The sequence below is a fragment of the Cercospora beticola genome, chromosome 1, assembly GCF_033473495.1.
Source record: "Cercospora beticola chromosome 1, complete sequence".
In the NCBI taxonomy this organism is placed as follows: Eukaryota; Fungi; Ascomycota; class Dothideomycetes; order Mycosphaerellales; family Mycosphaerellaceae; genus Cercospora; species Cercospora beticola.
The window spans coordinates 2,383,297-2,396,796 of NC_088935.1; the positions used below are offsets into that span (position 1 = coordinate 2,383,297).

A 13,500-nucleotide genomic window follows, 5' to 3' on the forward strand; every position below is an offset into this window, starting at 1 on the left:
CACGCTGCGCTGCTTCTCCATCGACAGCCGCACTTCGCTTCGCTCTCTGCTCGGCTCGAGTTCTCGAACCAGCACGCGGTGGAGCCATGACCTGTTAGCGCCGTCGCGGGCCTGCTGCCTCGAGGCTCGAGCACGACTTATCCTTGTCCACCACGCCGCCGGTCCTGGTCTTCGCTTATCTTCCTGCATGGGTGTGGACGGCGCACCGCGCACGATTGCCTCTCCCTGCGACCTTCCAAGCCCTCCATGCTCCGGCACGCGGAATTCGGCAGCCTGCACACGGCTGATTTGAAAGCCTAGACGCTGCCACATGAACAATGCCTGCCTGCACTGCTGCTCTGCAATATATCGGCCTTCCCCTCCTCCAGCAAGTGGAGGATAATCCCGACGCGAGCCAACCGCTGCGTGTCCAAAGGTCACTGCAAGCGAATTCCTCCTCGGTGCAAAGAAGTGGCGACCTGCATTCACATCATCTCATCGGACGGCTTAAGCGTGATTGGAGCGGCTCATCTATCTCTCGCCCTTCATCCTTACGAAGACGGCAAAATCACGCGTGCAACTCCTGGCGTAAACATTGCCAAATGTAAGCGCGATACGCCTCATACTGCTCAGTCGAGAGGAGTGAAAATGGGTATCTATTTGGCACATCGAGGCTACAACCTCCAGACGCACCAGCCAGTTGGCCAAGTGCCAGCTATACCTCAAGTCCGCTGTGATGCTGATCATTAACCTCGTCTCGCTGTTGTCTCCATCATCGACGGAGGATTGGCCATTCCCGTCTCCCAGCCGTTGTTGGCCAACGACTCCAACATGACCGTCCAATCCGAATCAGTCATTCCGTTCATTATGTCATTGATACCATCGGTTGTCATACCAGTGCCCATGCCTCCTGGTGTCATGCCCGTATTCACATTGTCTGTCCAGTTTTGCGCGAAACCACCTGACTGTTGAGCCGTATACGTCGAACCTGCTAGTGTGCTCAAATCAAAGTCCGCTAAAGACGCAGGCATTTGAGCTGAATCCGTGTGCATCCCATTGTTGTGCATCGATTGGTGCTGCGGTGAATATGAAGTCGATGATGTTCCGTTGTGATGGGAGTGCGTGCTCGAGCCCGGCGTCCTCTGATCACCGCTGGCATCGGGACTCGTGTCCATCTCCACGACGAGACCGTGATTCGGACTTGGATACATGGTGGAGCCACTTATCGAGCCAGGTGTACTTCGTTGCCGATTCGGGAGTTCAAAGTGTTGCGCGTTGGACCCATTGACAAATCTACCATTCCCGCCATTGTTCATGTCGCTGACCTCTGGAGAGTGCGACTGCTGGGACATGACTGGAGTTTGATACACCGCGAGGCCATGGTCACCAAACGTCGGACGAGCAGTCGAGTTGGGCGGCAATCCCATTTGAGCGCAGCTAGGTGATCGATATGGCGCGTCGTTTTTCAATGGAACTTGTGCTCGAAGTTGTCTGAGGTCCTGAAGCCTAGCACCTTCCAAGTCGATGTCCAATTGAACCAAGAAAGATTCCGTGAGCGGGTTCTTTCGTTTTATGGCGTGCATGGCCGACAGCAGGAACTGCAGACTCGCTCTGACCTGTGCGTCATTTGATCGAGCTTTTAGATACTGTACAAAAACGCGAGCCGCCACGTAAAGGCAGAATGGCACGAAAGCGTTCGTCTGCGCCAGTGTCAGTAGGATGTTCAGCAATGCACGTAAAAGAACGGCAACGCACAGCAGCGAGATCGAGATGTGAGATCTGTCGCATTATGTTGGCGATTTCAGCGGCCGCAGTCACACATCGAACTTTGCACTCGGCCGCAATCCGTGGAGGCATCCGATTCTTCTCAGCTTTGAAGATAGCTGCTTGGTGCCTGCATTCACATCAAGTCAGCAGGCATCTCGAGCATGTATTCACGACTGAATGACATGTGAAAAGATCTCAAAGGCGGCATTATAAACCTCCAATGATGCGGGTGGGCTCTCGACCAACGGATTTACGTACAAGCAGATGGTTGAGGTGTGTATGTTCATGTTCTGGGAGTGTTTTCGTCAGCAGCGTCCAGGCATTTACGAGAATGGTCGTTGCGGGCATACCACGAAGACTGTGTTGGCGTTATTGAGACCTGCAGGTAAGCGCAAGGAATCCGGCAGGCTCAGAGCTATGTTTAGTAGCATATTTTCAATGCTTCTGTGTCGTTTCCAAAAGTTGCCGTCGAGATCACCTTCGCGATCATCCGCATCGGGCCGGTGCAAATGAGTCAAGTTCTTGCCGAACAGACATGCCATAACGACTACTCCTGCAAAGGGAGTCAGAGTCGAGGTCGCATGGGGCTCCAGGGCTTCAGGAAGTGAAGTTGTCCTCGCCGGTCTGCTCAAATCGTACGCGTCCTCGTCTGCCGGCAGGTTGGTCAAAATGTCGCGTTCTTCGATCGCCATGGGCCAGCCGGTCCCTATTGAGCTATAACGGTCAATGCAAAAGCACATCCAGAACGTCCTACGCCTCTCTTCTCTCTCGGTCCAATCTTTGGGCGGTGACAAGCACTGTTTCACATCCAGGCCATTTCCGTCCTGTACATATCAGAAGCGTGATCAGTAACATGTGTAGATGCCAGGTGCATATCCATCGTTATTACTCACCATTCTGTGAAGTCCCATCATGAGAGCCATACGGGAAGCACGGCCAGAAGACATCCATGCTCTGGGGAAATACATAAGTTTGAACTCGTGAGTAGCCAACAAGGCCCAGGCCTGACAATGTGCGACAGTGATCAAGCTCTCGCCATGGCCTTTCATTTCGTCTTGCTGAATATACTTTCGTGCTCGTTGGTAAAAGTGCTCTTGCAGAGCTTCGTATTTGTCCGTGACTGCAGCGGCACTCGCCCACATTGCATATCGTAAGCATATGGGCGGTCTCATGTGCGGCGCGAGGTTCATGGCGGCATAGTATCGTGGTCGGTGTATCATGGGCAAGGACGGATGCACTTTCTCGAAGTACACTTGGTTCAACTCGTCAATCACATCTTGGGTGGGCAGCGGCTCTTCCAGACCCAGTCCGATCATCTCCCAAGGGAATTGGTCTTCAAAAGAAGCATTTTGATCATCTACTGTAGCTGCACCCAGCATTGGGTTGTCTTGTTGCGTCTGAGAAGGCATGTCGCGTTGCGCCATCGTGCGTCCAGCCTGTGCCGCGTAATTGGTTCCTAAGCCAGTACGATCGTAGTCTGGAAGCGTGCTCTTTCGTCCGTTTGGCGCAGCCACGGGCGGCTCATCCTGTGTCTTCAAAAGTGTCTCTACCTGCGCCAACCTCGCCTCTAGGGCTTTCACATAGCCCCTTTTGGGTCCGGACTTCTTTCGCACCTCGTCGTAGGAGCAATCATGCTGCAATCGGGCACAGGTGCCGCAGGAGGGTTTGGTGCCATCGCATTTCAACTTGCGCCTGCCGATCAAGTCAACCACGGCCGTGGGGATAGAGCAGCCAGCGGACACGCTGGGAAGAGGTCTGAGCCGACTCGCTGCCACTTACTTCCTACACAGCACGCATGCTATGCGCTTCGGCTTCGGTACCTGGCCGTTGTCGCCTTGTCCTTCTTGCGAACCACGTCGCTCGGCCGGTCGCTCGGCTGCATCGTAGGAGGGGGCGTTCGCGTGTTGCTGAGATAGGTCGTTGAAGAAGCTGTCGTCCTGCGCTGCGCCTTGTCGCTCCGCCATCCTTAGCTTTGTAGCCGCAGCGAGTGGGTTAGATGGGGTCGCGAAGGATCCTATGATGGCGCATGGGCAACGACTGGCCTGATGACTATTAGAAGGGTGATGTCAACGAATCAAGGTGAGACATGCAGTTGCGTGAAGACGTCGGGAATCCGGAGCACACAGTAACCAAGGCCAGCGCTGGTGAGAGTGATGATGGAGTCGACATGGATCCCTCCAGAGAGCGCACGAGAGCCCGACGTTGTTGGCGCATCGTGCTGATCTACGACGCGTGCGGCTGAGGATGCCTGGAATCTGGTCGAATCCAATGAAGAGCTCGGAGCAGCGCTGACAGGGCCTTCCGGCAGGGCGATCCGTCTGCGAAACACCCTTTTGCGACGGCACATGGCGAGACACGTAGTACAACACGATTGACTGGCTATGCTCATGCTACCGTACCGCTTTAACCAGTTCCTTTCCTATCGTGAGAACAGCACAGCGCGATTGATGAGAGCGCCACCCATCTACGCGTCCATGCCACAAAACTCCATGCCATAAAACAATTCATCGAACATTAAACAACGCCGAATCCAAAACTCCATGCTCGATACCATCAGTGCGACGACCCCTGTCGGCACACCGATACGAATGGGAAGCAGAACTTTAGCTGTTGCGGGAATGCTGTACCCGCCATCATGAACGCCGTACACGATCCAAATCTCAGAAGAACCTGATGAGTTCTAGCGATGCATTGACACATGCACCAATGCCCTTCCGGCATGGACTGATCCGTGGGAGGGGGTCGTAAGCTTCACGACCGCACTGCTGCACGGGTGCAGAGATACGCTCATGACCGAGACGTCTTGCTGTCGAGGTATGTTGGTGCCCACTTCTTGGCCCATTGGCGAAGGACAATCGACGCTGTGCACAAATTAGTTCAAGCACGCACAGCACAGTACACTCTTCATCTCGACTTACCCTTCAAAAACTTCTTGCTGGCATACTTGCGGAAGAACGCCTCGTGCACGACAGGGGCGTGAAGGTAGTCGACCATAAGCTTGAATACTGGCTGGATCTCTCCCTCTGTGTAGCCGGCATACTTGGCCAGGGTGGCGTCCCATTCGCCACGATCGAGCGCGAGACGTGCGAGGTACATAGCCGCCGCAGCCACATGCGATGGTGGGTACTGGAGGAAACGGTGATCGAGACAGGCAATCTCGAGCAGATACTTGCCGAGCGTACGCGTCTGGATGTCGTAGTTGTCGGCTTTGGAGATGCGCCGAAGAAAGTTCATGGGGTTCGGGTATGAGAGGTCGTAGTCGAGGGTAGCGAGGACGAACCGCTCTGCAGACAAGATCTCGGTGTCTTTGAACCCATCGTCGGCAACGTGCACGAAGTTCTGCACGTGAGGCGACAGAACCTCTTCGTACTTGGAGGCGATGAACATGGCCGTGACTCCGACCAGCTGTAGGCGGTCAAGCTGAACCACTTTGCACGAAAGGAAGCGGTCGATGATGTTGACCGCAAGGAAGAGGGTCTCCGGCAGCAGTCTAAACCGTGCGTGCACCTCGAGCAGCCAGTCAACCAAGATGCCGCGCATCTTCCATTCCAGCTCGCCTTGGTTCTCCATGTAGTCGGGGTTGGCCATGGTTGTAATCTCGGTCTCACGCATGTAGTCAAAGATCTCATGCACATATTCGGCAACCATGAGTGGGTCGTCCAGGTCTTCGGTATCGAGGTCTTTGGCCTCCTTGATGAGCTCCTCCAAGGACTTCTCTCCGTCATACTCGTCCAGGTCAACGGAGGTACTGACACGCTCAGCGGCCTTGGACTTCATGTCGTCGCGCGCGCCATTCCTCGGGGGTGGCACGTTCTCGACATCGTCCTCCTCATCTTCCACGGTAACAGGACGCTTTGGTTTGGTTGCCGACGTGTTCCTCTTCTTTGGGGGACCACCAGCCGCAACACCAGAGCCACTGGCGGGTCGCTTGAGTTCTGATGAGGCAGCATTGGTGGTTTTGGCGCCGAGGGCAGGACGCGTCGAGCTTGTGCGTGCAGCCGGCTTCTGGATGCCAGCAGGCTTTGCGGCCTTGGAGAGCGTGCCTTTGGAAAGAGTTTCCTTCTTCGCGTCGCCAGTCTCTACCACTTCCTTCTTTGCAACATTGCTCACGTCGCCCAGGGCGGTGCGCTTGCGGGCGCCCAGAGTGCCGGTCGCGGTAGCAGCAGTGGTAGAGCGCTTCGTGGTGAGTGCCTTCTTGGGCGGATCTCCAGCGCCAGCATTGTCCAAAGCAGCGGCTTTGGCACGCGTCAGACGTGTTGTACCGACATTCTCGGCATTCTCGTCAGTCACCGTCCGCCTGGCAGTTCTGGCCTGGGCATGATGTCAGCGAAGGCGCGGAGGGCCACAGAAGCAGCAGTGAGGTGGTGATGAGCACTTACGGGCGGCATGGTTGATGTGAGTGTAAGTATGCGTAACTACGCGTATATTATGGTAGGATGCTGCACGCGAAAGTGCCAATCGGGAAGTGTTTGGGCGTGCTATCAAAACCTTATGTCAGCTGTTATGATGGAACTCGCAGGCCGCGTGTAGACGCGATGGCGCTCACCAGACGTGGCAGAAGACCGGATGAAGCGGTGCAGAAGCAGCGGCCGTGGTGCTCGAGTGGCAGATGGGCGGATGGGATGCTGTGGTGGTGAAGATGCCGCGTGGGAATGGCACAGGCGCAGCGGAATGCGTGCGTGTGTGGTGAGGCCGTAAGATGCTGGCGACAGTGCCCAGACGCCGTCCTCGCACCGGACCGCGTGTCGTTGGCGGAGCGCAGCAGCAGCAGCAGCGTGGTGCAGAGCGGCGATGGCGGTGCTGCGGTGGGAGCGGAGGAAGACGTGTCGTGAAGAGCGTGCAGAGGTGCAGAGGCGGGAAGAAGTCGTGCAAAGCTCGCGTCCCGATGGTGGAGCTGGGAGCTTTGTGTGTGTCTGGCGCTTGCCGGAGAGTCGCGTTTCAATGTTTTCGAGCACGCCCGTCCGTGCGAGATCGAGAATCGCGATGATGCGTCTATCGTCCGCGCGCGCAATGCCACAACGCTCGCGTCCAGCAAATGCAAATGTAAGAGAGCAGCAGTGCGTTGCGAGTCCAACCAGTGCGCGATGACGCCGTGTTCACGTCGACCGCAGAGGATCTCTTCAATCCCGTCGCTGGATGCGTGTTGGTCTCGTTTCGCAGGGCAACAGTAGTCGCGTCGTGGGTCTCAACCTCAGGCATCAGTCGTCACTCACTCGTCCCTTGCCGCAGCAAGCACGGTCTCAGATTCTGCTTGGCGCGTCTTCACTCCGATGCTGCACCTATCCAGCACATCTCGCCGGCATTGAGGTGCGTCGTCCATTGTCTGCGACCGAGACACCAATCGCTGGCGTCGCAGGCCACCATCACACCAGCAATCATGCTGCAGCCGCGGATACGGTCCGTCTGCTCGCAATGCCACTCCCTCCTGGCCATGACCAGGCGAACTTATGCCACCGCCGCCCAACAGCCCATCCAGGCTGCTGCAAGCACGCCAGAAGTGACGTCCTTTACGCCGCCCACGGCATCGATGCCCAGGCGTAACAAAGGTGGATTTCAGCTCAAGACGTACAAGCCGCGCACACCGGGAGTCCGACATCTTCGCCGTCCCATCAATGACCACCTCTGGAAGGGCAAACCACTGCGAAAGCTCACCTTCACAAAACTTGGACATGGAAAGGGTGGTCGAAACAACTCAGGTCGAGTGGTGGTGCGACATCGTGGTGGTGGTCACAGGAGAAGGATCCGAACTATAGACTACACTCGTGCGGAGCCGGGAAAGCATCTGGTGGAGCGCATCGAGTACGACCCGAACCGATCTGCGCATATCGCTCTGGTGGAGAACGTCAAGACTAAGGTCAAGAGCTACATCATCGCCGCCGAGGGCATGCGAGCTGGCGACGTGGTAGAATCGTTTCGCGCAGGCATTCCAAACGAGCTGTTGGCCAGCATGGGTGGTGTTATGGATCCGGGCATGCTCGCCGCTAAGACTGCATTTCGAGGCAACTGCTTGCCTATGCATATGGTACCCTTGGGAACTCAGGTGTATTGCGTTGGCTCGACACCAGGCAAAGGCGCTGTTTTCTGTCGCAGTGCTGGGACTTATGCTACAGTGATCGCAAAGGAGGAAAGGGGAAAGAAGGTTATCGATGTAACTGTTCGGCTACAAAGTGGCGAGGTGCGGAAAGTCAGCAAAGATGCATGCTGTACTATTGGCGTCGCGAGCAACCCACACCACCACTTTCGACAGCTGGGGAAGGCTGGCCGAAGCAGATGGCTCAACATCAGGCCCACCGTGCGTGGTGTTGCCATGAACGCAGTCGACCATCCTCACGGTGGTGGACGTGGTAAAAGCAAGGGAAATGTGCATCCAGTGTCGATATGGGGAACTCCGGTAAGTCTCTGTTCGTGCAGCGCGAGGTAGGATTTCATGCTAATTCTTTCACAGGCCAAAGGAGGTTACAAGACTAGACATAAGAGGAATCCTAACAAAAGAGTGGTGCAAGAAAGACCACGCAATCAAGGAAAGAGAAGATCGAAGGCATAGACGACAAGTCTGGCTGTCTTCATGTACAAAATCCGGGCACGTCGAGGAACTCTGCATAGGTATTCGGCTTCACCGTACTCATGCCTTGTGTGCAATCTGTAGCAATAAGCGTGACGATACACTACTATTCCACAGAATCTCAATATCCCCTCAACATTGCGGCCGGAAGTGCCGCGGGAGTGTCGAGTAAACATGCGCTTCACACTTGTGCTGTGTCCGCTATCCCCGATTCATCTGCCTCGGCTCTGACCTCACCTTCAATCTTTCATCAATCCATCTCAACACGTCCTCGCCCTCATGTCGCACTACAGCAACAATGCCGACCATAGATGAGATGTACCCGATTCCTTGCGCCTTCTGCCGCATCAGCAAAGCATATCCGAACGAAACCACGACGAACGTGCCGCTTTCTCCAGATCCAGAGCGTGTGGATCCGCAATGCCATTTAATCCTCTCGACGCCTCTCGTCCTCGCCTTTCTCGATATTATGCCAATTTCCCCCGGACATATCCTACTCACGACGCGCAAACACTATCGGACACTCGGAGATCTATACCCAGCGAGCAATCAGACGTGGTCGTCCCGTCGCGAAGCAGAAGAAGCTCGCGACGCTTCTCGGGCGTTGGGCGAATGGCTGCCGATCGTCAGCAGGGCTCTGTGCAAAGTGACTGGCATCGAAGATTGGGTAGGAACAGCCATTGTGCGAATGATAGCTTGTGGAGTATGTGACTGACTAGACGGCAATGTTTATAGAATGTCGTTCAGAATAACGGAGAACGGGCAGCACAAGTAGTGCCGCACATCCATTTCCACCTTATTCCCCGATACCAGGAAGGACGAGAAGAGACGCAGCGTAATGGCAGAACAGACTGGGGAACGCTCAAGTCATGGAAAATGTTTGGAAGAGGCTCCAGAGAGGATTTGGACGATGATGAAGGTAAAGAGCTGGCGAAGAAGTTGAGAGATGCGATTAGGGAGGAAGTTGAAAGTTCGGTTCCGACATCCAAGCTGTGAGCACGCGAGACTGGATAACCCGCACTTGATGCCTTTTGTCCTTCACGGCAATTGCTCGCACGCTGCTTCGCGTCACGACATTGTCTGACCAATTATGCCCGTGACTCTGGCGCAGGATGGAGAATTACGGCAGAATCTCAGTCAAGATCTACACGGAACCTGAATCAGGACCCACCGAACAGACAGTCCGGACTGGAAATGTACTACAGCTCCTCGCGAGAACAGTCGGCCCGCCATGGCGATGCTATGCGCCATATACTCTTCGAAACTGTGCTCGTTGCAAACATTGAGAACGGCACAATCAGCGCAGCTTCTGTGAGCGATATTCACATTCCTCACTGGATGATCCGCTATGGGAAAGCGAAGGCCCTCAGTTCACTGGGGTATTTGAGCCAACAGTCAGGTCTGTGCCAGCAGTTCAGGCGTGTGGAAGTACGACCAAGCGTTGCAGCTATGCAGAACCTGGCTCAATTTGCAACCCCTTCACAACGTGGATGTTTCAACCAGAACCTGACAAATCGATCTTGTACCTGGAAATGGCTGTCTATGCTCGCAATCAAGCTACACTTTGACGAATGCCCTTCCACCGCTATCCTTTGGTTCGCCGCTGTCGCTCGCCACAGCACCCTTGGTCTCGCATGACTGCTGGCCATTCCGCAGCATCTGCGCTGCGCCATTAGCATTGTCATGCGCATTGAGCGTAAGATAACATGGTCTGCCCAGCTCCACATGCCAATGATACACGCATGGCGTCAATTTATGCAGACGCTCGACATGACGCAAGCACACCTGATGCTCCAACTTGCGTTTGTAAAAGGCATCGAGGAGCATGCTGCAGAAATTCTGATCAGACATGAAGGCCTGCCATACACTATTATCCACCGCATGCTTCGATTCGTCTTCTGCTGTCACGATCCAGTCTACAATGAGTTTGCGAATTCTGGAGCCAGGTCGAGTGTAGCTCGCGATTGCTGGCATTAATCTCACCAACGATGTCAGATCACCCTTTTCGTCGAGTAGACCAAGCAGGCTACTGGTGCAGACATCTGCAAAATCCACAATCTGGAGCCTCTCCCCAACATTGTAGCCGTGTATCAGGCCAATAAGCTGGCTCGATATCTTGTTGTCGACAATATCTTCGGACGCCTTGATCGGTGCTTCACGATGGTATAGCCAGTGAGATAGGTTGCGGAGACCTTGAAAGGGCAGATTCAATTCAAGTCTTGAGATTTGAATGCGGGTTGCAACACCGACCGTTGGTTCAGTGAGTTTCTTCAGAATAGGAGACGATGCGAAGAGCAGCTTTTCATGAATATGGAGATGTGGTCGCAGTTCTGGTCCGTCACTGCTGCTACTGACGACTGTGACGATGGGGTCGGTAGTGCTAAGCATGTTTGTGAGCTCACTTGCTTCTAGGTCTCTCAGATAACTTCCCACCTGATGTTCGTCATTGTGGCGGCCTCGTAATGCAGGTTCCGTCTTATTTGCGGAAAGATTTTGATAATGGATGCGTGAAATGTGAGAGCATGCATATATTCGTGATTTGATGCACGAATACAATAATGCCACGATCGTCGATTGCCAGTTGTTCCAGTGCCTCGCCAACATACATTGATGTGATCTCACAGATGGGCTATTCACTGCCTCCTCGAGTCTGCGAATTCGACCGAGCTCTTGTCAACCCGCTCACTTTCAACAAGTAGCTGCATTATGAAGGCTGCTCGTTCTCACGCAGAAGAATAAGTGCAAAGTGAATATGCATTGATTATCACAATGACTCCTGCTTGGAGAGCTTCGAGTGCAAATGAAGCTGGAACGTGACTGGAACTATCGAAATGAGACTGAAGTGAGCTGCTCAGGCATGCAGATGCGTGTAACAATAGCTCGCAGCAGTGGAAGCCTGATCTTAGTTGACAGAGCATCGTAACCTCTCCTCACTTGAGATATAAACTACATAAGCTCTTCTACCCCCTGGATAGGTTTGGCTTTCGCCTTTCAACAAACAACTTCAACTCAGCTGGTCGGTACCACGTTAGCTACAATGCGGGCAGGCCTTCTCTTCAGGGCTGTAAGCGACCAATCTCAAGGAACCAACTCTGCCAATCTCTTCGCCCCTGCGGCCGCTGGCTCGTCAGATAGGTCGAGACAATCTTATCGGCCACCGCTTGCCATTGATGGACAGAAGCTCAAGAACGCGCTGAGCTGGAGCAAGAAAGAAGACAGCATCTTTACGTTCTTCACCCCGTCCTTGCTCTTCGCGATCGCAACTGCTTCAAAGAGAAAGTACAGCGGAGACACAAACATCAAGCTTATATGCTTTGATGCATCCAACGCGCGGACGCTGCAGGGCGAACGAGTAAAATTCGAGCTGGTGTCGACCTTGATGGAAAAGCTGGACATCGCCATGTACAGAAGCAACAAGGCGCTCAAGGAATTCTCGGATGTGATTCTGACTACAGCTTGTTTCGTACCTGGAAACGATGTACGGGTCGCTCAATTCGATCAAATAGAGCTGCAAGGACTCTATCAGCTCTATCCATATCTGGGGGAGAATCGATACCGCGCGAGGCCGAAGCTAAGTCGTGTCATCGAGAACGCACGAGGTTTCGGCTGGCAGAGCCAGCGACCGCTGTCTTTGCAAAAGATCGGTCTTGCTGCTCAGCTCGCAGCAGTATTCATCGGCGCTTCCAACAAGCGGATGCACTCGACCAGTATTGAGCCACGCCTTCTGGCCTCCTTCCTTGGTTTGCAAAAGCGACACTTCGCAGACAGTGCTTTGATGTGTTGGCTCGACAAGTTTTCCCAGGAGGTCATTGAGATTGACGGCTGCGAGGGTACAAAGCCCGATTCTTTTTGCCACAGTTCTATTCCAGAAGTTCTCCAACAGCAGGAGCTTATGAAAGTGCTGAACAACAGGCAGATGCTTGCTAGTGCACTTACCAGTAACTGCGCAGTCGCAACAACAGTTGTGGATTATGAGGCTCACGAGTTCGAAGAATGGCAATCGATGAACCATGCTCAATATCGGGCTGAAAATCCGAGGGATGGCAGCAATGCGGGCAGGAGTCGAGTAAAGAGGAGGCTGCGCGATAGAGACGATCGCCCATTCGAAAGACGCCCCCGCAGAGAATATGCCCCCCGAGATCGCGTCTCGAGGCCAAGAAACCACGAAGAATCTCACATCTATGGTGGTCGCAGTGTCCTGGCAACCAGGTTGGAGCGTGCGGATGGCCACAAGTACCGGCGTGAGAGACGTTACGAGCACCGCCGCCACTGAAACACTTCAGAGTAATGCGAGGACTTTGACGTGGAATCGAAGCGAAGAGCAAGCTGAAATGTCGAGACGGAATGGGATTTCTGAGTGGAATGGGAGGTCGAAGGGGCAGGCGCGGTTAAGGTTGACTAAGACGTTGATGCAGCGGCCAGAGACAGGTAGACACCCCAGACCAGACCAGCCACAGAGCCGAAGAGCATGCGTTGCTCGAGCGGGATCACAGTGAAGCTGAGAATGCTCACAGCAGGCCAAAGTTTCTGACCGGCAAGGGTCATTGGCCAAAACTTGGTGTGAACATCGTTGGAAATGGATCGCATATCTTGGCCACGGAGGAGTGCAATGCCCGCGATGAACAGGACGGTCTGGCGGTCGTCAGCGAGTGCGATTCAGGCATGCAGGATACATACATTTACTGAAGCGCCAATCGTCTGGTCTAGGGTGAATTTGATTGCCGTGTTCTTGACACTCAATTTCTTTGCTTCATCATTTTTTGATCCTGTCTGTCCGGGCCGCCCTTTGCTCCTGCCGTCGGCGTTGCGTCGATGAAGAGCATCGTCAGTGGTATGCGTGCCTGTACTGTGTCCCCTAGACTTCTCGTCCGAAGGTGTTGTTGTCGTTGGGTGATCGGCTTGGCCAGGATATGCGGGAAATCGAGCTTCCAGCCAGGCTTGCCACAGGCAGTTTGGAGGGCATGCGAGCATGGAGAAGACGACGAATTGGAGCAATTCCACGACGTTGATGCTTATCGGAGACTACGTCGGAGCTCGAGTCAGCCTTGTTGCAAGTGCAGCTGAAGGTGGAAGCCACACACCTGCGTACGCCAGGCGGTAAGCACTTGGGCTAGGATGTTGGAGACGGCGCTGAGCAGGCCGGCTTGGATCGTCGACGTGACAATGGCGGAGGGCATGGCGGGCCTTCACTG

General features: G+C 54.4%; 7 protein-coding genes across 7 annotated transcripts; 3 read left to right on the forward strand and 4 right to left on the reverse strand.

The window, feature by feature from the left end:
- Nucleotides 1-725: 725 nt before the first annotated feature.
- Nucleotides 726-3,710, reverse strand: RHO25_000922 (uncharacterized protein; the record flags this gene model as incomplete). The annotated part of the gene is made up of 6 exons (XM_023593530.2): nucleotides 726-1,679; nucleotides 1,735-1,873; nucleotides 2,005-2,036; nucleotides 2,097-2,570; nucleotides 2,640-3,438; nucleotides 3,526-3,710. 6 exons carry the CDS (start codon nucleotides 3,708-3,710, stop codon nucleotides 726-728), a joined length of 2,583 nt encoding a protein of 860 aa, XP_023458650.1.
- An 823-nt stretch (nucleotides 3,711-4,533) lies between these two features.
- Nucleotides 4,534-6,134, reverse strand: RHO25_000923 (uncharacterized protein; the record flags this gene model as incomplete). The annotated part of the gene is made up of 3 exons (XM_023593531.2): nucleotides 4,534-4,607; nucleotides 4,665-6,057; nucleotides 6,126-6,134. 3 exons carry the CDS (start codon nucleotides 6,132-6,134, stop codon nucleotides 4,534-4,536), a joined length of 1,476 nt encoding a protein of 491 aa, XP_023458649.1.
- A 989-nt stretch (nucleotides 6,135-7,123) lies between these two features.
- RHO25_000924 (mitochondrial 54S ribosomal protein uL2m) lies at nucleotides 7,124-8,290 on the forward strand (the record flags this gene model as incomplete). Its single annotated transcript, XM_023593532.2, has 2 exons — nucleotides 7,124-8,137; nucleotides 8,192-8,290. The coding sequence occupies 2 exons, from the start codon at nucleotides 7,124-7,126 to the stop codon at nucleotides 8,288-8,290; spliced, it is 1,113 nt and encodes a 370-aa protein (XP_023459624.1).
- Nucleotides 8,291-8,606: 316 nt separating this feature from the next.
- Nucleotides 8,607-9,304, forward strand: RHO25_000925 (uncharacterized protein; the record flags this gene model as incomplete). The annotated part of the gene is made up of 2 exons (XM_023593533.2): nucleotides 8,607-8,975; nucleotides 9,044-9,304. The coding sequence occupies 2 exons, from the start codon at nucleotides 8,607-8,609 to the stop codon at nucleotides 9,302-9,304; spliced, it is 630 nt and encodes a 209-aa protein (XP_023458535.1).
- A 561-nt stretch (nucleotides 9,305-9,865) lies between these two features.
- RHO25_000926 (uncharacterized protein) lies at nucleotides 9,866-10,696 on the reverse strand (the record flags this gene model as incomplete). The annotated part of the gene is made up of 1 exon (XM_023593534.2): nucleotides 9,866-10,696. One exon carries the CDS (start codon nucleotides 10,694-10,696, stop codon nucleotides 9,866-9,868), a length of 831 nt encoding a protein of 276 aa, XP_023458857.1.
- A 649-nt stretch (nucleotides 10,697-11,345) lies between these two features.
- RHO25_000927 (uncharacterized protein) lies at nucleotides 11,346-12,581 on the forward strand (the record flags this gene model as incomplete). Its single annotated transcript, XM_023593535.1, has 1 exon — nucleotides 11,346-12,581. One exon carries the CDS (start codon nucleotides 11,346-11,348, stop codon nucleotides 12,579-12,581), a length of 1,236 nt encoding a protein of 411 aa, XP_023458858.1.
- Nucleotides 12,582-12,706: 125 nt separating this feature from the next.
- RHO25_000928 (uncharacterized protein) lies at nucleotides 12,707-13,485 on the reverse strand (the record flags this gene model as incomplete). Its single annotated transcript, XM_023593536.2, has 3 exons — nucleotides 12,707-12,940; nucleotides 12,986-13,330; nucleotides 13,390-13,485. The coding sequence occupies 3 exons, from the start codon at nucleotides 13,483-13,485 to the stop codon at nucleotides 12,707-12,709; spliced, it is 675 nt and encodes a 224-aa protein (XP_023458855.1).
- Between the last annotated feature and the right edge of the window lie 15 nt (nucleotides 13,486-13,500).